The 22,984-nt window shown below is 49.3% G+C and overlaps 1 protein-coding gene across 3 annotated transcripts in view; it reads right to left on the bottom strand.

The window, feature by feature from the left end:
• SIM1 (SIM bHLH transcription factor 1) overlaps positions 1 to 22,473 on the bottom strand; it is a 70,662-nt gene extending 48,189 nt beyond the window's left edge. The window contains exons 1-9 of one of the 3 annotated variants that reach the window (XM_082731871.1): positions 22,412 to 22,473; positions 18,792 to 19,419; positions 9,289 to 9,371; positions 5,766 to 5,855; positions 5,135 to 5,243; positions 4,894 to 4,979; positions 3,981 to 4,180; positions 3,655 to 3,761; positions 2,843 to 2,990 (exon numbers count right to left, since the gene is read on the bottom strand). In XM_082731871.1, coding sequence (XP_082587997.1) covers positions 2,843 to 2,990; positions 3,655 to 3,761; positions 3,981 to 4,180; positions 4,894 to 4,979; positions 5,135 to 5,243; positions 5,766 to 5,855; positions 9,289 to 9,371; positions 18,792 to 18,966 — 998 coding nt within the window. In that variant the 5' untranslated portion in view covers positions 18,967 to 19,419; positions 22,412 to 22,473. Of the gene's footprint in view, positions 1 to 2,842; positions 2,991 to 3,654; positions 3,762 to 3,980; positions 4,181 to 4,893; positions 4,980 to 5,134; positions 5,244 to 5,765; positions 5,856 to 9,288; positions 9,372 to 9,835; positions 10,070 to 18,791; positions 19,420 to 20,128; positions 20,398 to 22,411 lie in introns of those variants that run through there. The other 2 variants (XM_082731870.1, XM_082731872.1) reach the window with 2 other exon arrangements.
• Positions 22,474 to 22,984: the final 511 nt, after the last annotated feature.

Here is a 22,984-nt window from a genome sequence, read left to right as displayed (position 1 = left end):
GGAACATAAAGCTAACAGGTATGTGTGTCTTACAGAAAATCACAAACTGGTCAGTCTTTTGGTTTGAGAGAAGACTTTTGTTTTTGTTTTTGTTTCTGAGTTTTAATGAAGAGCTGTATAAGCTTTAGGGACCCTCAAGCACCCAGAGAAAAACTAAGAGAGTTTTTAAAAATTTAATCATAGTGTCCTCTCCCTTTCCTCTGTAGATTTTCAGAACACCAACACGTGTGTGATGGTCATACAAAGACGGTTACCTCAGCCTCTAAAATGCCTGTATTCGCAGATGCGGCTGCTTATTAGAACAAGGTTACTGAATATTTCTATTCATCATCACTTTTGTCAGATAATAATGATGAGTATTTCTAGGCATGTTTTAACTTCAACAATAAATTGGCCATCAGGAAATTTGAAAAAATGAGTTTCTTATGAATTCAGCTTCCATCAGTGTCACTCCTTCATTTAACCAATGCTTATTTAAAATTCTCTCTACTTTCATGATACGACAATCCCTGAAAAATGTATGCTACTAACATGTCTAAATTGGGAAAACATCTGGCCTGCCCAATTGTGGTTTTAAGTACATTGTTTGAGGTAATATATTTGGAAAGAATTCACTTATCATTCTCAGGCTGCAAAGAGAACTAGCCTTGAGAACAAATGTATGTGGTAGTTCACTGCTACCATAGAGAATCAATAGCCATCTATTTAATTTGCTAAGACAATGTAAATTAGTAACTTCCAGCCAGATGTGTGATATACACATCAAACAAACTGCAACCTGTTCATTATGAAAATCCTGTCAACACACACAGAGCCACTTGATGACATTTCGTCTAAGGCAGTTTCCACATTTGCAGCTATAAAAATTGTCTTAAGAATTTTTATACAAAGGATTGGAGTTGAGGCTCATAAAAGGGTAATCAATTTCAGCTTTTCATCTTGCGTGCTTCTGTGTGTTTATTTCCATTTTCATTCCGAGGTATAAAACATTGAGAAAAATATGAGCCATGCTATTTTTCCTTCTGAAAATCATTTATCCTCATTACATCTTTTTAATCTGATATAAAGTTGGTAGCCTAATCCTGCAGCTCTGGAGAAGTGTGTGAACTGAAGAAGGACAGAGTCAACAGAGGAAAGGAAGTACACTTATCCACTGGGAAACAAAACAGAATATTTCAAAATGACTCCAAACATAAATTAAGCTTACCCTTTGGGAGGTCTAACTTGCATTCTGATCATTTATGTGGGTCTGTGTGACTATATACCCTGCTGTTTGATAAAAAATGATTACTAACCACGGGCACCCACCAGAGAACAGAGTGCATGTATAAGAATTGTGATGTCTCAGCCATACAAAGCACCTTCTTAAAGAATGTCCATTTCCTTTCCATGGTAAGCAGACATAATTTTTCACTCCTTAATACTTTTGCTTCACAGAGTGGCTTATTTTATGAATTATGCTTTGCCATTTTCCCTTATGTGTACTTTGATAATATAAAAAATGCATTCATAAAATAGACGGTTTTATTTCATGATACCCAAAATATTGGTATGTTTTCGGCTCTGTATTAAAATCCACAGCTTTCTTGCTACTACAAAAACCCAACAGTATTTATTTTAATGCCATTTATTAAATGAAAGGAATAAAAAGATTCCTCTTAATAACCAGTTATTATTCTTGAATACTGAATCCTCATTTAAACCAAAGTCATTTCTGAAGTCTATTGAATTAAAATTTCTTATTAAACAGGCCACAGAGTAAATAGTCTATTTCCAAGCACCATATTTTCAAGCACTACATTTTTAATTTGGTGATTTAAAACGAGGTAGAATGAGTGGAGAGTCCTCGTGGCCTATTAGTATAGTGTGATTCCAAACAGAAACCCTTAACTAACTTCCCAATGAGAAAATAGCATTTCTACTAAGCGCTGGGTGTGTCAATGCTTCCAGAGTAAATAACTCCTGAGGTCCCCTAAAATCACAAGAATTTCAGTGACTACCCAAAAAAACCCAGAAACTGTGCACACAAAAGGGCTCTTCATAAAGGCTTCAAACCTGAGCAATTCAACTTCACAAACATTATACAGAAGGCGCTTTCTTCACAAGCCGCACACCAGGCCACGTGATCAGCCTGCCGGGCCACACCGCGGACCAGAAATAATTATTGTTTCTAGAAAGAATAAGGTTCCATTGCCGCCACCAAGGCCGTCCAGCCCAGTCAACTGTGCCCGTTGCTGGCACTCCGAGGCCAGCTCCTCACCTCGTGAGACGGTCCCAGAACGTGTGGGGCCTGGGCACCCGCCAAGACTCGTGGCATTAGCCTGGGTCCCTTTGCTTTCTGGAGGTTAAATTCACACCCGCCTGGTCACTTAAACCCCCATTGCGTTTCAACGGAAGAATCGTTCTCTCAGAACTCTTAACTTTGGAGTCTCTGGTTAAAATTAAGAACTTCAAACCCAGATTTGAAAAAGTGAACCAGATGTCCTGTTTGTTAACCATAAATGGCTCCGTACGTCGGACCCTTTCCTCTCTCTCTCCCTCTTTTTTCTTTCTGCCGCATTAAGTTTTATTTAATGCAGAGTTCGCTTAAAAGGTTAAAAGAGAGAGAGGGAGCAGGAAGCAAATATAGACTGTAGATGGAAAAACTCCTAAATCTTTCCTTGGAATATAACTTTGTAAAGATAAACGTGCTCCAGCTGCCGCCTCCCAGCACAGCCTGCTGTGGGGTCAGAACCTGCCTGCGCCCCAGTGGACCCCAGTCTCCTCTAACCCGCAGTGCCCACCACCCTCTTGGAGACCAGGGTTGCCTGGAGTGGGCGAAGTGTTCCAGATTTGCACTCACGTGAGGACATAGTTGACGCTGACGATACAGTGTGGCCTGGAGGAGCGGCTGTTGTGGACGATGGTCGCATAGCTCTGCACCCATACCCAGCCACCGTGCTTCGCCAGGAACCTGTAGTACTTGGTGGTCACCTGCCCCTTCACGAGCACTGATGGGAGAGACAAAAGGCTGCTGGGAGTGAAGAATCAGCTGCTAATCCGGCCCAAATGCAACCCCTGGCGGTGGGAGTGCGGGTCCCTCTGGGCCCTAATCGTGCCCAGGCAGGAGGGAGAGACAACCCCTACATTCCCAAAGGAATAGATTGTTCTGTTACTTTGCATCACGTCCTCCAGTCCCTAACGATTGGCAAAGGGGTGGGGGACGCTTAAAATTGGGGGATTTCCCCTTTCAGCTTTCTAACTAAGGAAGGTGGGGTCTGGGCAGCTGAACTCAGAGACTCAGGGTCCCTGTTCCTCGAAATTAAGTTCAAAGCAAAGCTCTAACAAAAGCCGAAGCAGGTCGGTGCACTTGAGTCAAGTGGGCTAGCTTCAGTTTTTATTCCTGTCTTCAGTGAGGTGTGCAGCGGGCAGGAGGGGAAGCATAAAACCCCTCCTGGGGGAAATTTACCCAGAAACTCGGAAACTCTTCCCGCGGACATGAGAGAAACAAGGTTGGTCTCAGCTTTGGAGCAGCCGCTCCCTGGCAAGGGCCTCGCACCACCACCCCGCGAGCAGGGCTCCCACCCTTCTGCTCACTGCGGACTGAAATCACGCCCTCTCCCCTCCCCGCGACGCGCGGGGCTTAGACCCGTGCGGGCAACAGCGGTGCCTTACGCAGGTGATGGGCGCAGCGCAGGTGGAAGGTGTCGCAGCCGTGCACGTGGTGGTACAGAGTCTTCTCGATTAGGTCCTGAGGTTCGTACCCCGTCAGCTCCGCCACTCTGCCGAGAGCAGTCCTCGCGGATGAGCTCAGAGCGCCGGGATGCCCCCCCACCCCCGCCCCGGACAGCCATCTCAGACCTGGGCGCCCGCCCCCCTCCGCAGGGCCGCGTGAGTCTCCCCGTCTGCAAAATGGGCTCAGAAGGTCGAGGAAGAGCTCTCAGTCACTGAGCAAGACCCCTCTCCCGCTAGCGTGATCCTTTCCCGCCTCGGCCCCCCACCTGGAGTCCAGAAAGATGAGCTTCATGTCCAGGCTGGCGCGGAACATGAACATATTGCTGTGCAGCTTGATCTCCGTGACGGCGCTGGGAGGCAGCGAGTGGCCCACGGCCACCAGGCCCACGTTCTGGTAGCAGCCATCGAAGGGGGACATGTCCAGGCTGTACTGGCGGATCTTCAGGTAGCCGCTGCAGTGAATGACCTGCAGCGGAGGGTGAAAGGTGGGGGAGAGACTCAGCCCCAACCCGGAAACGTCTCCAAAAAGGTGGGTAAGGGATTGAAATACTTGGCGACCCCCCGGGGCCACAAAGGCCGGGTGGGCCTCGCCCCCGCACTGAGAGGTCCAAAGTTATTGGAGCTCCAGCGTCTCAAGGAAATGACTGTCCTGCCCCCACAGAATCCACCCGAGAGCCTGTAAAAATGCAGAGGCCTGGCAACACCTGCCGACCCGAACTCCTCAAAAGCGTATAGTGGGGCTCTGGAACCTGCATTCTAATCGTGCTTCATCTCACCGAACCGGAGAACCATGGATTCGAGCTAAAGCTCTGGTTCGTAACCCCTTGGGGTCGGAATCTGACGCTGTGCGTAAACTCTAGAATCCGCAAAAATGACCCACCATTTCAGACGCTTTGCACACCCCTAAAGCCCATTTTAAGCCCCAGATTAAGAGTCCCAGCGGCCCGGCCTTAACCGGACACAGTGAAACTAAGTCTTAAAACTTAGTAGCCCCCAAGTGTTCACAAATGACAACAACTCTCCAGGTGTTCCCGGGCAGGCAGCGCTGCGACGCGTGCGGGGGTGGGGATGCCGTCGGGGCAGTCGGGGACGCAGCAATGTCCCTCCCACGCCGCAAGCTCCTCTTGTCCTGCCCTTTTCCCCTACACGCGGGTCGGACCGTCCCTCTCAGCCACGCACTTTGTAGCCACCGCACGTGAGGCCCGCGTTCCTCTTGGCCAAGACGCACTTCATCCTCAGGAAGAAGGAGCGCTCGATCTCATACTCTGGGAGAGAGGAGCGGAGGGAGGGGCAGGCTGTGAGCCAGGGAGATGGGTGGTGCCGCGACCCAGTCCCTGCCCCCGCCCTTGCCTTGCCTAAGGGGGGAAAAGCCACAAGCCAAGGGAGATGGGCCCAAGTGTCAGAGGCTCGCGCCGCTTACCCTGGACGAAGTGAGAGTGGTAGGGCTGATGGGCCGTGAGCACCGCGGTCATCTCGTCGTGGTCCGCGGGGTGGATGTATTCGTAAATGCTGTTCCCAGTCAGCTCTACCTGTAAAGAGGGGGGTATCAGCTTCTCCGAGTTGGAGGAATGCCCATGCAGGGCTAGAAGATTGGACCAGGGTGTCTACAGGGCTGTGAGGACAGGAGGGAAAGCTTCAGGGACAGCCCTGAGTTTTAACCCAGTTGTGTGGTTGGCTACCTATTGCAGTCTATCTAAGTCTCAGCTTCCTCATTACTGTAATAGTAATTACAGTAATAGTAGTACTAGCAGTAGTAGTTCTCTGACAATGTTCAAGTGAACACATCTTTAGACTTTTTTAGACATTTTTAGACTTTAGTAAGCAACCGCCACCCATGGTGTTTGACTTATGGTAGGAACTCTAAAAGGTAACAGAATAAGGGGTGAGAATAGGGAAGTAGAGGAAAAAGGAGACGTAGATCTGCCAGCTGAGATGTTTCCAGTCCCAGAAATGCACATATAAGAGCTTTGGGAACGCACCCCGACCCTTACTGTGGGTCTCCAGCTCTCAGTATAAACATGGAAGGCTGGAGGTATGGACCACTCACCTACCTGAGAAAGACCCAGGTGGACTGAGGCTGTCTCTGAGATGTACATGATCTTCCCATCTGGGGCCACCACAAAGATGAAGCCATCCAGGGTCTAGGGAGATAGAAACAGAGTTGAATGGTCAGCCCCCTGGGCCATGGGGCTGAACACGAGAGATGTTCAGCCAGAAGAGTGGACAGAGAGGGTAGAGAAGCTGGTAGGACATAAGGCATAGAATACCTGCCGTAAGAGCCCCTCTCTTGTTCATCCAAATATGTAAGCATCTGGGATATGTGGCCCACTGGGAGACGCCCGGAGGAAGGAGCAGTCAAGACTACTGCCCTCCAAGACTCAGGATCCACCAAAATGGATATCTATATCTATATGGATATAATGGATATCTATCACACACACACACACACACACACACACACACATAGGGGACAGGGACCACAGCCTACAATAAGAGGTGGGTAGGTTCTTGGGGATGTTCTTGGATGATCACTGAAAGAATGAAAGGTTTCCTGTGTCAGCCTTGGAGGACTCCATAATGGCAGCATCCTATAATGGAAAGAGTACCAGCAGGGCTTGGGAAATGGGCACTGAGCCATATGGAAGGGCTGGTAGTCTGAAAAGTTTGTAGACAGAAAGAAGGCAGCTGCCTAGTAGCTCCAGAAAGAATCTGGGAAAAGGGGTTTAGGAAATGAGAGGCTTTCCAGGCAGCAAGTCTGTAAGAGTAGTGGTATAGTGTTCACATATGTGTGTGTTTACATTGATGCATCAAACTGACAGACTTTCCGTGAAAGAAACTCCTATGCTAGACTTTTCCTATCCCCCTATCTCTGTGAATGAGGCTTTAGTCCGGGCAATGGGGACATAAGGATGCGTCAGATTCTGCTCTCAAATTGCTGGAAGTCCAGCAGCAGTGACCCGCTAAGACAGACATGATGGCAGCACAGCTAAAGAGACAGGGCTATAGGGGCCCAGAGGCTGAGTGACCAGAGGCCTGGGGGAGAATCAGAGGGCCTCAGAGGAACTCTTTGACAGAGCCTTGAAGTGGACGTTTGAACTGGAGATGAGAGAAAGGGTATCCTAGGTAGAAGGAATGATTTGACAGGGATTGGGGGGCAGGAGGGAGTATCTGGTGTACTCAGGCATGAGGGACTTGGTGTGCCAGAGATGGGCTAAGAAAGTACACCAGTGCCGGGTTTTTGGAGAGTTTGAGATATCGATCAGAGGAATTCAGAGATGTTCCTGTAGGCATCAGGTTTCCAGCAGTTTCTAAGCAGGTAAGGAGGGGAAATAGCATGCTTAGGGGTGTGTGCGTGCACACACTAGTGTTTATATTTCATTTTGTTTTGATTTTTAATGGCAGAATGTGGACAGTGATCTATAGGAGGAAAAAGTGGGGATGAAGATTTCAGAGGTGGTTGACCCTAAAGTTGGGTGGTCACAGGCAGATGAGGAAGAGGGAGAGTTTAAGTCAAAGATGGTTCTAGTTGTGGAATTTAATAGTGGCAGAAAGAGAAGCTTAGAGTGACTTCAAGGTCATTGAATAGAGGCTAACACCATAAGCCCAGATTGAAAATTTAGGGAAGCATGGTGAGTTTTTCTATGAGTGGAAGACTGGAGGAGGGAAGAAATGAATCCTTGTCTTGGAGATGCTAAACTTCAGGTTGATGCAGATATCCAGTTGGCAGTAAGAGAGAACGGTCTGGAGCTCCAGAAGGGTGTCTAGCCTGAAAACCAGCTGGAGTCATGCAAATGTGGGAAAGAAGTTGAGGTGATGGTGTTGGCTGAGATTACCCTGAGGCCTTGAAGCTGTGAGAGGAGAAACAGAGGTGGAACTTTGGAGAAATGCCAGCATTTGTAGCCAGAGAGCAGTGGGGAAACCAGAGGAGCAAGCAGAGAGGGAGAAGAATCTAGGAAATTGTGCTACTTTAGAAGCCAAGGGAGAGAGTGAATGTTGAGTAAGCAGTGTCGCCTCTGTCAGGGATTTCCCCAGAGGTTCTCTTTTCAGTGAGGTCCTCTGCAATGCCCGCATTTTAAGTGGTACTACTCAAACCCAGCCCCTCCCTCCCCTTCTTACTTTTCTCCACAGCACCTGTTATACTACGTCATGTCCCTGTCTGGGTTGGCAAGGCTGCTGGCCTTGGAATGTAAACTCCATGTGGGCAGGACTTTCTGTCTGGCACATACTTGGCCCTCCTATATTTGTGGAATAAACAAAGTCAGGCAGGATAAGAGATGAGCATCCTTATGCTGATATCAAAAGGTGATAGAGCCTGGGAGAGCACAACAGTTAGGAGAGATGCCAGACTGCAGGGGTGTGGAAGTGAGGGGAGCAAGGTGAGTGAGGAAACTGAGAGGATAATTAAGTTCTTTCGGAAGTGTGGGATGGAGAGGGAAAAGACGGGGCAAGAACTGGAAGGAGTGGAAGATTGTTTGGGTTTTGTTCTTTCCTTTACTTTGATGAGGGACATTAGAGGGGAGCATGGAAAGATGGCGGGAGTGTGTTGTTGAGCAACAACTGATGAAGGTGTCTCTGAGAAAGGAGACTGACAAGGCCTTTCTATTTAATTCAGAGGTTTGGAGGCCACAGGCCAGGCCTGTGAGGGAATGCTTACACTGGCCTTTCTGTGCTCTGTGGCACTAGAATCTCTTTTGTCTCCAGGACTGGGGTGGGGGGTGAGGGGGACAAAGTAGCAGCAGCGGGACGGGGAAGACATGAGATGCGGGTCCTGCCCGGCCCACGGGGAAGAAGCCGCTCAGAGTCTCACGGTGCTATTTGGGTCTGAGGCTCCCACATGAGGAGCTGGCGGTGGACATGGATAATGATAAGGGGGTAGAGGGTGGGAGACAAGTGTCGAGCCTAAAAATGCCACAGGGAGTTTTGCTATTTTAAATATTTGCTATGCGACTTAAACGGGCAACGGGCAATTTAAAACGGTGTACACTGCAAACAACGCTGTAATGGGCGCCTCCACATTGGGTAAACTCATTACCTGGGGAGCTGTATGTCTGTAGGCTAGGGTCTGTACGCGGGCTGGGCTGGCCTGGGGTGAGATCTCATGGAGAGAGAGGAGGGAGCTCGCAAGCTACAGGGAGGAGACGAAAGAGTTGCAGACGCAGCTGGATCTGGAATGTGTGGACTGAAAGCACTGCTGGGCGTTTCTACCAGATTCCCGTTATTCCTGTGTAAATCCTTCATTTCTGGTGGTTTTGCAGCTTGGCCCAGCGTGCTCGGTTCTTTTGGCGGAATGGTGTCAAATGGCCACCTCCCTCAGTTCAGCCATCCTGGTTTGGGACCTTGAGGGACTCCCTTCTAAACCTAGCGTGCTCATTGTCACCTTGCCTCCCTCTCTGCCTGGAGAGGTGCCATCCTCACCCAATGAGGTTAAGAGCTCAACGTTTTAATTTTGGAAGGAGCTGTAGGGACTGCAAGAAGGCCACGTCTGGGACCCATCCCATTTCCCTAAAGATCAAGAAGCCCAGTGCGGGGCCAGGCACCTGAGCCCTCAAAACCTGTGTGCTGACACGCCACTACCTGGAGCAAATGGGAGCCCAGTTCTCTGCCCACGTTGTCCAAAGGGCTGGTGCGACTCGAGTGGCCCCACGCCTCGCCGAGTCCTGTAGAGACAAAGAGACAACCTTTAGCGATGGGACTCCGACCTGGCTAGCAATTTGAGTCTAATCTCTCCGTTATTGTCACACTCCCCCCAAGTTCGCACACACGACCCGATACCCTCGGAGATCAACCGCACCGGGACCTCCTAGGACGCAAGCGGGTAAATTTCGGCCCGCCCTCTCGACTTATAAAGGACCGCTTAGAGGTCAGACTCTAAGGCGTCGGTTTCTCCGGGAGGGCAGGGCCCTGGCTGAGAGCCCCTCCTGGCAGTACCCCAAGTGGCTGAATTTGAGGACCGCCTGTGTCCAGAAGGGGCGGACACCGAATCCCCGCGGTTAACTTTTGCATAGGTTCACTAGTGTGGTTAGAGGGGTGAGGGACACTGTTTCTCTCCCAAAGTGTCATCATCTTCCTTATCAGGAGGCCTAGTGTGTCCGAACATCCAGCAAGTGCCAGGAGCGAATACCTGAGGCTTAGAGCAGGGTCCAGCTGGTCCTTGGTGGGCTTTCTCATTGGCTGCCAGGCTCTCCAGCCATTTTCCTCCCCTAGCCCCCTGACTTCGATTCCCTCGGTAGAAATCCGTTTGCTTGCCGATGGTTCCCAGCACCAACATCCCTGAACAATCCTTCTTCCTCTGCTTCCCCTTCTTCCCACCCTGAGCCAGCCCTCGATTTACACATCCTAACCTTGCCTTTCAAAAAAAAAAAAAAAAAAAGTATACCCTTTTTTTGAAGTTGCTTTCAAGTGCTTATACCGTCTTAAGCAATATTTCCTGTTCCCTATTGGATATAGACAATCATTCAGTTTCTCTACTTCCCAGGCACCATCTATTAACAAAGACAGCCCCTTTCTCTCCTGGATGCTACCACGTTAAGATCTTTCCAGGCTTTGCCAGAAATCATTTCTCCGATGATGCCTAAAAAAATACAATTCTCTGCATACCCATGGCTGATGTTTTAAAAAATTAATACGGAATCTGCTATAGTACCTGTTTGCAGAAAGAAAATGAAAAAAAAAAAAAAAGAAGGCAGAGGAAACTTAAGACAGAGGTTATACTACCTGTAACTACTTACAGGTAATATTTTTTTTAACAGTGTTGCTGCTGAAATTAATTTTACTAGGTAGTTAAACTCTTTTATTCTTCCACCAATAAACAAGGTTTAACATGACAAAAAGAGGGGTGATTTACTGATTTGCTGCATTAAAGTACAAATCACCATGAAGTACACAGTGACAGACACACTCACATTGTAATATGGGGGTGAGGGCGGATCTTTCGGAATAAAACATGGAGTTGGACTCTTAAAATGTGTTGGCCAGGAGCTGCTTCCTAAGCAAGCGATCAAAACCCTGGTAACGAGTAACCAGGAGCGCCCCTTAAGCCCGAATCGGGTCTTTCTGGGTGTTTGCACATCTAAATAAATCTAACGATTTCCCCACCGCTCTGCAAACACTGATGCTCCCCGCCCGCCGCCGGACTCCTCTCCCTCCCTCGCCTCTCGTCAATCCCTCCTGCCTCTTTAGCCCGCCCCAGTTTCCCTCCCAGGAGTGACACCACGGCCCAGATGCTTTGGTCCTCCTGGACTGTTTAGGAGAGCCTCCGCCACAGCCACCTGTACCCACCCCTCCGCCGTGTCACCTTCCCTTCGCTGCTTGGGTCTCGGCCAAGCTATCCAGCCTGGTTTTCCGGCACGACGCGTTCATTTTTCTCATCGTTGCGCGCGCACACACACACACACACACACACACACAAAAGTGGCGGAAAGGGAGATGGGGGTTGTTGGCTGAGGAGGCCAAACTGGGGGAAAGGGAAAAGAACCTGCTGGGAGAGCCGCGGACGCGGGTGGCGCTGGCCGGTGGGCACCCGGGCCCGGCCGAGGCCTGGAAGCGCCAGGCTGCGCGGGGGCGAAGGGCCGGGGCGCTCCCGGCGCCCGGGGAGCAGGCAGAGGCCTCCTCGCGTCTGGAATCTGGTCTTCCGGAAGGGTGCGAAGCCTGCGCTTGGGGCCAGCAAACGTCTTTATTCTAAAATGGTGAAGTTCTCCCAAGTCGGCTGGAAACAGCCCGGGAACGGCCTCCCGACCCGAATCATTTGAAAATCCCCGAGCTGGGCTCAGGGTTAAGTACTGGTTCCGAACCGCAGCGCCAGCCTCTGCTGTTTGTTGTCTCGGGTTGCGGCCTCATTAGTATGCGCCTACGAGGGGAAAATAAGACTTCCCCGCAGGTTACTAAACAGCCCGCCTGGCGCAGGTTAACAGGGGCCTCCCTCGCCCTCCCCTGCCCCTACCCCCACACCTTTTAGGGAACCTTTTGCTTTCACGGAGCATTGCCTCCTCTATGTTTGCGGTTGAACTCGCCGCCACACGGTTTGGTCTGGGTTAATGTTTTATAAGGCACTGGCTGCCTTCCTCTACCTGCCAGGCTTTCCTGACCTAATCCTAGGGCTGAGCTCGCCCTTCAGCCCTCCCAGAACACCTTCGGAAGCCCCGGGTCAAGGGTTGGGCCTCCCGAAAATCCTGCAGTGGGCCAGGGACCCCTCTCCCCAGACCCCCTCACCTCCTGCCCGCGGTGACGCGCTCCCGCACCCAATTTCAGTTGGCGAGGGGGGTAAGCTGAGATTTCGTTTCTGCACTTGACCTACCGCAGAAAATTCACAAATCCTTTGATTGTCTGTTTAAAATGAGGAGGAAACCAGCTCCCTTTGCGGCAGGATTACAGTGGGAACAAGATCTAAAGATTCTCTTGTAATTCGGTGAGGCCGAGGGAACGGGGTTTTGCAAAGGAGAAAAGGAGCTCTGCGAGGGAGGCGATAACTAAATCGGGTTTTAGACAAAAGGATTTTCCCCAGCTAAAGTGGCCGAAGACAAAGGAAAACATAATCTATTTTGGAAGATTTCCAAGATATGCCACATTAACCTTAGCAGATAAATTTTGCTTCTCCCCTCCCCGCTCTTTCCTTAAAGTCTGGTTTATCATATTTACATAAGTAGTATTAGAAGGGATGTATCTATTATGGATCTAAAGGGCTAGCTCACATTTCATGTGAAAACCCCGGGCGAAGTTTCACTCTTACCCTCAGTGCTCGGTTGAGGCATTTCCATTTAAATACCCCCTGACCCAAGGATTACCTCAATGGACTGACTGCACGGGTTTTGTAATTTCCTGAAAATGAGATTTCGATTTATAAAACAAGAAACCAATTAGTAACCAAATGAGGCGAAGTAGATCCACTAAAATTGACCTAATCCCACAGGCACAATTTAGGCCCGTTCTTGGCGAATGAATGATGAGCCCCAGTCTAGCGTGAGCTCAAAGCATCATCCAGCTGTGTTATTACAAGCAGCAAAAATAAATTGATCGAGCTTTTCCTTCGGAATGAATTTCATGCCCTTGACAAAATATAGATTACAGACCTGGCATCAGTGCCTCCTTCACTCAGACAGGAAGAGGAGGAAGAGAAGAGCTTGGTCTACTGTTCTTTTCCCTTTTTCTTTAATAAATAAACTATATCTCAGTAGAAATGTGTCCTCCTTATAGTAGTTCCCAGAAAGCTTCATCTGACTGCAGATCCTGATATACCTTTTAGGCAGTATAGGAATTGGAAGGGGACTGGAAGAGCTGTCCCAGGATCTGACCACAACTTGGTGACTGAAGTGGGAAAAGCCCTTCCAAACTCTGCTCCTAACATAGGGTCCCGGGGGGGACTTGTCTCAGCCACCTGGGCTCCTTCCACCACCCCTGTCCAGCAACTTATGGGTCTTCCTGTTAGGGCTTCTGGGGCCTCAGAAGCTGTGCTCACTGAGGAAGAGAGGGACGGAGATTGGGGGCCTTTAGACAAGCCCTTAGACCGCCAGGAGTGGTCACTGGATAGAAGGTTGCTTCCTGTGTCTAGGCATACCCACCCTCAAGCCTCGGGCGCTGTGACCCTCCCCGCTTGAGGCCCCCTCCGGCCACCTGGAGGGTGTGGCCAACCTCCTGAGCGCGAGGATCCAGCGCCAGGTCGGGCTTTGTGCCGCGCAGCAGCCAGGACCCTACCGTGTGTGTGTCCCGAACTCCCCTGTGTGTTCTGCAATCCGCAATGGCAGTGAGTGCCGTGCTCTCCCATGCGCGCCTCTGAGACCCCTGGCCGCGCCCCGGGAATCCGCTAATGTTAGTTATAAATCTGGGGTGGAGACTGATGGTCACAGCATTGATTGTCTCTGCACCCTTGCTGAGCTCTGGCCCTGGAGCTAGGGCTTCCAAGTTGGAATGGAGCAGGCCAGCCAAGCTGGCCTTCGGCGTCATAGGCTGCAGCGAAGGAACAGGAGCTAAAGGGTTTCAGTAAACTGTGGGACGAAAATGCACTCGGGGTTGACAACAATGCCTGCGTGACACTGAAAAACGTCAAGTGGTGTCTCCCCAGGGCTCCAGGTCTTCAAAAGTGGCCGGGAGGGGCAATGCCATCGCCCCAAAGGCAGGCGCGGGTGGGCGGACGGGGTTGCCCCGCTGTTCAGGCGTGTCAGGCTTGTGTTCCATTTTGCGGCCAGACTCGACCGCCGCACTACGGTCCGCTCTGGCAGGATCTTGACTTCGGGTTTAAACAGACCGACCTTGGGGCAGTGGCACGGGCAGCACGAATAACAGAGGGAGCACGGCCGCACCGGCCCGGCCTCTGCTTGGGCAGGCGAGCTGGAACGTCCTCGAACCTTGGAGGGTAGAGACCTAGTCTGGACCGTGCGGAGATTCCAGCTGGCGCCCCCTCGGCTTCGGCCCCCCGCGGCCGGAACAGAATGGGCCTCACCGCGCCAACCTGGCCTGCAAGTAGCAGCATACAGGCTTCTCCCCGCTGCGTGCTTCGTTGCGTACCCGAGCGCGGCAGAGGTTTCTACAAGGTCTCTGTCTCCAGTCTGTCCCGAGCCACCAAGGAAGAGCGACTCCGCACCGGACCGCCTCCCGGATGGGGACTCCATGCAGAAAGTTTGCTCCGCGCTTCTCGAACAGTGTTTTAGTACTAAATAGCCAGCCCCCTTGCTAAATACTTGACGGTTGTCCTCCCCCCATGCAAAATTTAAAATTCCTTGAATCAGAGACCGGCAATGGGTGGACAGCTAACATCATAAGGTGTTAGTTGGCTCCAAACCTCATTCTCTTGAGAAATACCTGGGCCGACATAGAGAAATGCAGCCAGAATCCGTGGGCTCGAATTGTGTCCACTTATGTGTCTGCAAAAGCTCCAAGCTTCAGGTTTGAAAAATAACTCCCCTAGAAATCATATTTGTCCTCTGGAAATTTAGTGTGATTTTAGCTTCAGGTGTGTGATTGTACCCTGCTTAAAAGCAACTTGCTATAGCTTATAATGCCCTGTTTTGCTGTTGTGATTGTTTTTATTAGTGACTACTCCCTTTAAAGAAAAAAAAAAGTATATTTTTCATTGATCTGATCTACAATTTCTAGCACATAAATCTGCCTTGCAAATGCTCTGTATGGAGTTTAGTTCTGCACTCTACATTTTAAGTCAACATCAAAACTGGAATTAAACAGAGAAAACCAGCGTGGAGCGTAAACTGGGCTTAAAGGCTTTTAAATGAGAAAAACTTCTGTAAGAAAATAAACAGGGAAACCTAATGCTCAATCATTTCCCCGAGCAGCAAGAAAAACAGCCTTAAATCACCCATCCACGTGGGAAATGGGGCCTCTTTTTCTCTTTCAGTTCTGGGCCTCAAAAAAATATAAGGCGATTAAGGATTTCAATCTTGAGGTGAATATTATAGAAAGGGTCTGTGGAGGTTTGTTTAATCATTCTTGTCCTTCCAGCCTTTGTAGGGACTCCCTATCCTGCACAGTTACTAATTTCAATTCTGTGATTATTTTTATTTTCCCAAGACATCTTTACAATGAATTGGTAGTGTGATGTTACCAAGATTCCCACTGGCTATAGATCTGAAAACATGTCTGATCCTTTCAAAGATTGTTCAGCAAGCCACTACACCCCCAGCCAAAACTGTATTATATTTGGATAACAAATAGATATGTCTTTTTGGTTGAGTTTGTCTTATTTTGCACACAAAAGCACACCATCTCTCTTTTTTATCCTGCTTTTCTAGCTTTGGTAACACTAAAGACATACATTTCTCAAGTTTTTTCTTTGCAAAGTTATTTCAGAATGGAATATGCTGCCAATGGGAGATACGCAGTTTTAATGATTTCACAGTAATCTTTCCTGCGTTTTTTTTTTTAAAGTATGAAGCCGCCGATCTATTGCTTTATTCTTAGTTATTCCAGCCACCCATATACTGTTCCTATGTTCTCAATCTCTCATTTTCCTTTAAAGAGCTCAATTTTATCTACTCAGATAAGTGAAAGTTGAAGTTTGCCCCTAGACAAGGAATCTACAGGAACCTGGGGGGAGATAGGAACTATTGGGGGGTTAGCTATATTTTAAGAATTTGTTTATTTTTTCAGATATAAGTATGGAAAGATTTCTGTTTGTTGATTTAAGTCTTTTGATATTAATAAGTACTGTAGATGAAATGTAATCTGAACCAAAACGGTGGCGTTTTATAGTCATTGTTGTGCCTATAACTGAGATGTCATCAGATTTATGATTATTTTAGATTATATACCTTGCAAAATCCCCATGTTATATGTGACAGAATGCTTACCATGGTGAAATAGCTATATTTTACTCCATCCTTAGAACAAAATTTAAGACCTATATGTTCTGGAATGGGATCAAGATAGATGTAAACATGAACTACATCTTCAAATTCTTTCCATTACTCGTTCCTAAAAAGGGTTACTTCCACAGAAAGCACCCAGTTTCCCCCACTGCCACACAGACCCAGTCTTGTCTACTCGCTGTCTTCACTACACAGCTGAACCCAAATCTAGCACCCTCTGCAGGTTGTGCCTGGTTTTGTCGCTTATGATGATTCCACTCCTTTGAAAGATGTTGGGATTTTGGCGGGGGGTGAGGGGTTGTTGTTATCGTTTAAAATTTTAAAGGGCGGTGTCTGGGTTTTGGATTTTTGAAGCTGCTCTATCCTCAAAATTAAAACCTCATCCCTAGGAGCCAGCTGTTCGGATGACCCTGTCCAACTCACCGGTGGAGACGGCCAGTGAGTTATGAGCTCAACAGTAGCTGGAGAAATAAATGATGTGCCCAGAGTTCACACATCGTCCATCCCTTCCTCCCCATAAACTCACACGAGTCCACAGCAGAGGGGAGAGGGGAGAGGGGAGGGGCCCGGGCTCTGGAAGACGGTGAGGGGGCTGCAGAAAGCACAGTCGCCTTAAAGTAGCCACAGGGGATCCGCCGGCCACCAAGGGGACCCCAGAGGGAGTCTTCGCCAGTGCTCTCTTTAAAAAGAAGAAGTTGGCTAAGAGCTTACTTTCTGTTCTTCCTACTTATCACGCGATTTATAATTTGTGGAGTTAGCACTTAAGACAGCTTGCTCTCTTAGAAAACAAAACCAAAACAACAAAAACCAGCCGGAAACCCTCCCGGCCGAGCCAGCAGGGGATCTGCGCGACAAAGACGAGCGCCCCCAGCCCGGCAACTCCCTGGGCGCCCCCAGCCCTCTTTCTGTGCCTGCCCGGGAACGCCGATCCCCTATTCTTTTCCTCCCGCGATTACCCGGAGCCCCACAAGCAGCACCATATGCTTCTTCTGATCAAACAGCGAGCGACATCGGCACTGATAATTGACGAGACCCGCTAGAAATCACGCAGAAAGGGGGCCCACTGAGACCACAGGGGCTGACAAATCACTGCTAATAATCCTGTTAGGAACAGCGCGGCCAGCCGAGTTCGCAATAGCTTTATTTTTATAAAGTGGGCGCTGACAGTATAAAAGACAACGAGATCTCTTAAAAAAAAAAAAGAAGAAGAAGAAGACAGTGTAGCATAATAGTACTTTTCCCACCAGCAGTTCTCAGCACAGTTTGAATGGGAAATATGGTTTTTACTATATAAGTGCCCCCTTTCTTTCTTTTTTTTTTTTTTTTAACTTTTCAGTAACTTTAGGTTTTGATTCCTCTCTTCCTGTGGTTTCCACGGTCAAGTGAGACTGTTCAAGGAACTGCTTTAGGACAAAACAACTATAACACTACTTGTAGTTCTCTGGTAAAACTGAACTAAAATTTGAAAGTCTTCTTTTAGTGCCCCTGGCTAATTTGTCCACATGTTTTGTGAGATTTTGATTCAGATAATAACTTCTAGTCAAGATCAAACAAAGTGAAACTCCAAGCCTGATAATGGCTATTTCCTTCCCATTTCCTTAAAAGAAAACAGTAGACCCCAAACACCCAAAATCAACAATAACATAAACCTCTGTGGGTCAAATAAGACATTCTGGTTTGTAAATAAACAGGGTTCTTTCTCTTGGAATTTTTTGTTTGTTTTGTATTCTCTCCTTTATATTTCCCAATCTTTCTCCTCTAGCAAAGACACATATAAAATACTTTTTAAAAATCTGTACATATTATTTGAATGTGGGTAAAGGAAAGGATGGGGAGAAGGAAGAGAGAAGTATTCTTCTCCTAGTGAGTATATATGGTTTTATACAGGGCAGTGTTCTTTGAAGGCTGCTCTGTCGTCACACAGTGAATCTTGATCATCTATATACATGTTTTAAATCATGACCAGCTCAGCTGTTCTTCCTTCTAGGCCTTAAAAGACAATTTTCCCAGGACCCATTTGCCAACCTGCCTCCTAGAAGATAGTTTCCAAGCAGGCTAGTCTTCTTGATTCAACCTTAAGTATTTGGATCCTAGCCTATAATCTCAGAGATAATACCAAACTCAGAGTAGCAAATCATGAAGCCCCAGAGTTAGTTTCAGAATCTGTGAGTGTCTCAAAAACTCAGAATAAATTTGCTATAAGCAATCAAGAGACTGGGTAAATCCAGGACAAATTTGTTCCTAAATATGCCTGCCTCTCTTCTGTAGAATTATAAACTTAGAAATTATTATTTAGCTTAGCTAGTTCCATGTCCATGGGTCTATCTATAATGGAGCAAAAATACAAGAATTTGGCAATGTTCCTGCCTCCTGCTAGATACAATTCTAACAAGAGGAATTAAAGAAAGAAAGGGAAAAAGAAAGAAAGGAAGAAAGCAAGTCAGTCAGTCATGTTTGGATTACTTGTACTTTCAGTTGAGCTCAGTATCTGAAGTGTTGACAAAAGCACTGTTGGGCTGCATCCCAACCAAACATATCCGATGCATGGGAGAGAAAGTATTAATGGGGAAGTAGAAAGGGCCACAAAAAGGCAACAGCAATCTAAGTTCAGAGAGGTCCTGAGTCAAGCAGCCACGCTAAACTTCCCTTTGCAGAGAGTGTGTACGTACGTGTGAATGCACTCTTCTGTTCAGTGGTGTAGGCTCACTCACTGGCAAACCTCTACCCCTTCTGCCTTTGAAATTCCATCTGGGCAGAGTCACTTACCTTCTGGGAACACAACTCTCATTTTGAGATAGCTGGTGGTGAGCCTGATTATGGATGCTTTGTCCAGCTGCGAGGTGATAGCTGAGGGCAAAGGCAGTAATTTAGCCAGTTCATAAAATTCACTGTTTTCCTTCTCCCTCCTAGTCCGGGCAGCATTTTTGGACTTCTCTTTCATTGTGTCTCGTTCTCCCTTTCTTCTTACAACATAAGCTCCACAGATTCATCCAAAAGCAAAATTAAACTCTCAATTGGAGATCATATTGGCAAACACATAAAGCCTACTTTGAATGAAGAGACGGAAGTCTTTGCTTCAGTGTACTGATGTCAGTGAAAGACCAACGCAGCGAAGAGAAAATTATTTTCTTTAAAAATACGGGACGCGAACGTAGGAAAGTTGTTGATCCACGGCAATCAGGACAATCCTAGGAGTCTCTGGGTATCAAATGCCGGCGGGACCCCTGAGAAGCCAGCCTTTTCTTCTGTTCCGCGCGGCCAAACCCGGTCCCCAAAAAATCGACATAATAATCCCCGACGTTTGCTCTTCAGTCCCGAGGCATTTGAGGCGGCTCCGAGCTCCTTTGGGAAGAACTTGGGAAGCACAGGAACGCCGGACAACTCTTTCAGGCCACTGTGAAGACAACAGCATCAGAGCATAAGGGATCTACAGCTCCGCAATCACCCATACACTCCCTGAATTCTGAAAAACGGCCGGAAAGGGCCTCAGCGCGCCCCTCCAGGCTCCGTGTTTGTTTGTGCGTATGTTTGTTTGTTTGTTTGTTTGTTTAAGATATGGAGGAATCAGGGGCGAGACTGAGCCCCCTGCAAATAATGCTCGCATTCCCTCTTCCATGCCAACCACATTCTCCAGCCCCCTGGGAAGTTGCCCAAATAACAAAATGCATATTTTTGAAGACACTTAGCAGACCCTCAGTCGCCGGTCCCCGTGCCCGCGCCCAGGCCAGTCGCACGTCCCAGAAAGCAGGGTTCCACAAATCAGAATTCCTCCACAGTGCTCAGGCCGCCTTTCAGGCCCCCCAGTTGGGCAGATCTGGAATTCGGCTATCTCTCTAAATTGGGTCTCAACTCTCAGGGATTCCACAAAAAGTGGCACTTACGCATCAAGTCCCTCGGGACTCCCAAGGCGACCCAGGGCTCTCCCTGCCCAGCAGGAGCGGCAGCACGCCGGGCACGGCAGCGCCAGGTTAACAGGTGGCACATTCATGACAGCCCCTCGCAGGCACGGGGAGGGGGGCGGTGGGAGCGTACCGGCCTCTCCCGGTCCGCCGCAGAGCTGCGGGTGCCTCTGGGCGGGCGCAAGGTGTCTTCGCTTCACCTACCTTCGGTCCCCGCCGGCGGCAAAGGGTGCAGAGGCGCCCACCTCTTAATTGTACTCATGCCTACCATCCAACTCCGCCGGCCTCTCGGCTTCCCACCGGCAGAGAGGAGCGGAGCGCGTCCTGGCTCCCTTTTCTTTTCTCGGTCATGAATTGGGGGAGGGGTGCGGGGGGGGGTGCAGGCTTTGGGACGGGTGAGGTGGTTTTAGAATCCTCCTCCTCGGTAGTTGCTACGAAGCCAGTATTATTCCTAATTGGAAGCCGAAAACGCCCCCCTGTAACTTCTTTATAGCTCACCGGGTTTAGCTTCAACTTCACTCCCGGGCTCCCTCTCTCCCGCCCTCCCTTAATGCCACTCACAAACTTCCGCGCGTCCCATTGGCTCCGCCTGCCGCGGGAAGAGGCGCTCATTGGCCCGCCGGTCTGAGTGACGCGAGCACGACCCGAACCACCCCTGCGCGCCCCGGCTCCTGGCTCGCCTCTCGGCTACCCGCGTGGCTGCAGCGGTCCTGACGAGCCCTGGGCACGGGTGTCGGCAATGCCCGGCAGCGGCCGCTGCTCCCGGCCTCCAGGGGCCTCGAGGGTGATGTGCAGGACCCTCGCTTCTCCGCTCTCCCTGGGGTCGAGTGGCTACGCACCCCGTCCCGAGGGCTGGCCCCGCTGAGCCCCGCGCTTTCGAAAGCGGCTGGCTGCGGCCTGAGGTCGCGGAGGTCGAGCCAGGGGCCTGGGGCTCCCCGCGACGAGGCTGGAGTCGCCCCGACTGCGGGCGCGAGTGACCCAAAGGCCGAGTTCGCGGCCGCGCCATTCCCATTGGCAAGTGGTGGGGCCCACTGCTTGCACCGGCCGGTGTTGCGCTTTCTCTTTCACGTTTTTCTGAAATCCCAGCTACACTGAATTCATCGCCGGAGAAGATTATACACACACACACACAAACACACACACACACACACACACACACACACACACACACACCTGTCTTTAAATTAATCCCAAAGAGGAGAGTCTTTCGAAATGGCTCGAGCTTGGGGTCTGATTTGTTCACCGTGGAAAGCTCAGCCGCGGGGTTGTCTTATTGGGGGGGGGGGGTGCGCAGATAGGGGACTCTAGAGGAAAAGACGTTAACATTTCAGCAGAAAATAGAGTTAGAGTGATTGATACATAGATACCTCGCAACAATCTGTCAGCTTAAAGGTGAGTGAAGACTTTTTTGTTGAGTTTTGTTTCCGGAAACCCAAGTCCAACATAATATCCTTACGAAAGGATACATTCTGCATCAATAAATTTACAACATTCACAGTTCCCCCAACAGGACCCACTTAAACAAATGCTTGTAAGTACTCTCGCTATCAAATTAAGACACCCTCTGATTTGAATTGCTTTTTTTTTTCTGTCATCTGAAGAAAGACAACAGCTAGCAACGGGGGAAAGCTGACTTGCCCCCAAAATAATTACTACTACTTGGAATCACTCCCTACAAAGGCGATTTCCCCCTTATTTTTGGTGCCGCTGGTGACCAGGATTCTTCTGGACGTACACTCGGAGGCAGTTGTTTCTGCGGCGGTAAAAGACAGGAAGAACGGCAGTGATGTTGCACTCATCCTCTCCTTTGTGGCGATAACTGCCACCGAGAAAACGTACGCTCTGAAGAGGGGTTGTGCCATTTTTCTGATATTCCCAGCAACTTTAAGAGTGTTTGTTCAAAAATGCAGACATCTGCCATCTCCTTGCCGCCCGATGGCAGTAAGCTCACAGAACGACAACGGGAGCTTTCTGGGGGATATTTACACATCTGGGAAGCACCTGGCAAGAAGAGGTGAATGGTCTGGATAGAAAGAATAAGACACAACGGAACATATAGATTTTATAGGTGTTTCAAAACTGGAATCTGGCTAATGGGCTCTAATCTAGAAGGAGTCATTTCCCCAGAGTCTGTGGCCGCTGAGAGACCTGGCTCTGGAAGGTTCCAACCTCCAAGTGCTACACCCCAAAGGAGTAAGGATACTAAGAGAGATGTGGTGCCACTCTCTTATACGCGACACACCAGGAAGAACAGATAAGATCAAGTTAACTACTGCACTTAAAGACAGAGGGTGTGTGTTTGGGGAAGGTGAAAAAAATCTTCCCTGACCCTTCTCCCCCACTCTCCCACCACCCCCAATCGGGACAGATCCTATGGGTAAATGGAGCGGCCGGGCACAGCAACGGCACCTTAGAGTTAAGCAGTTTTCTATTCCGACTTTGCTCTGGAAAGAATTTCGGTTAAGTCAGTGGTTACTTAAACCCTACCTCTCCTTCAACGACGTGCAGGTGTGTTAGTGCTTCATGAGGGTCCGAAACCCTTGCCCGTGGCAGAGACACCCTGGGGCGTCAGGAGGTGCCCTGCTCCCCATACAACAGAGCGTTTCACCGGAAGAAAGGCAGTATTTTCCTTTCAGAAGGAAAATGGGCAAAATGAGTGGGTGGGTCTTCACACCCAACAGGACATCCTGGGGGGCCCAGCGTGCTGTTCCAGCGTCCCAGTGAAGCTCAGTAGTCGATGAACCGAGTAGCTGTTTAATAAACAAAGTGAATGCACGGCCTTGTGGGGACGGCCCCCTCGCTAAGTCCTCCGCACACAACTGTCTGAGCCGCGTTTACCGAGTGAGTGAATTAGCATGGCGACGTAACACCTGTTTTTCTAATCTTTGAACCTAGGCTGAAGCCGGAATGCGGCTCCCGCATGCCCTCCCCCGCCCGGGTGCAGGGACCCGGCCTCGCAGCCTTCCGGCGACCCCGCCCGCGGGCCCCGCCAGAGCATCAGGCCAGCGAGGGGCGTGAACCACAACCTCAGGTGCCTCCCACGTGTTCTGAGAATTGGCG

Source organism: Mustela nivalis, assembly GCF_964662115.1.
Source record: "Mustela nivalis genome assembly, chromosome: 5".
NCBI lineage: Eukaryota > Metazoa > Chordata > Mammalia > Carnivora > Mustelidae > Mustela > Mustela nivalis.
This window is presented reverse-complemented; position numbering and strand designations above follow the sequence as displayed.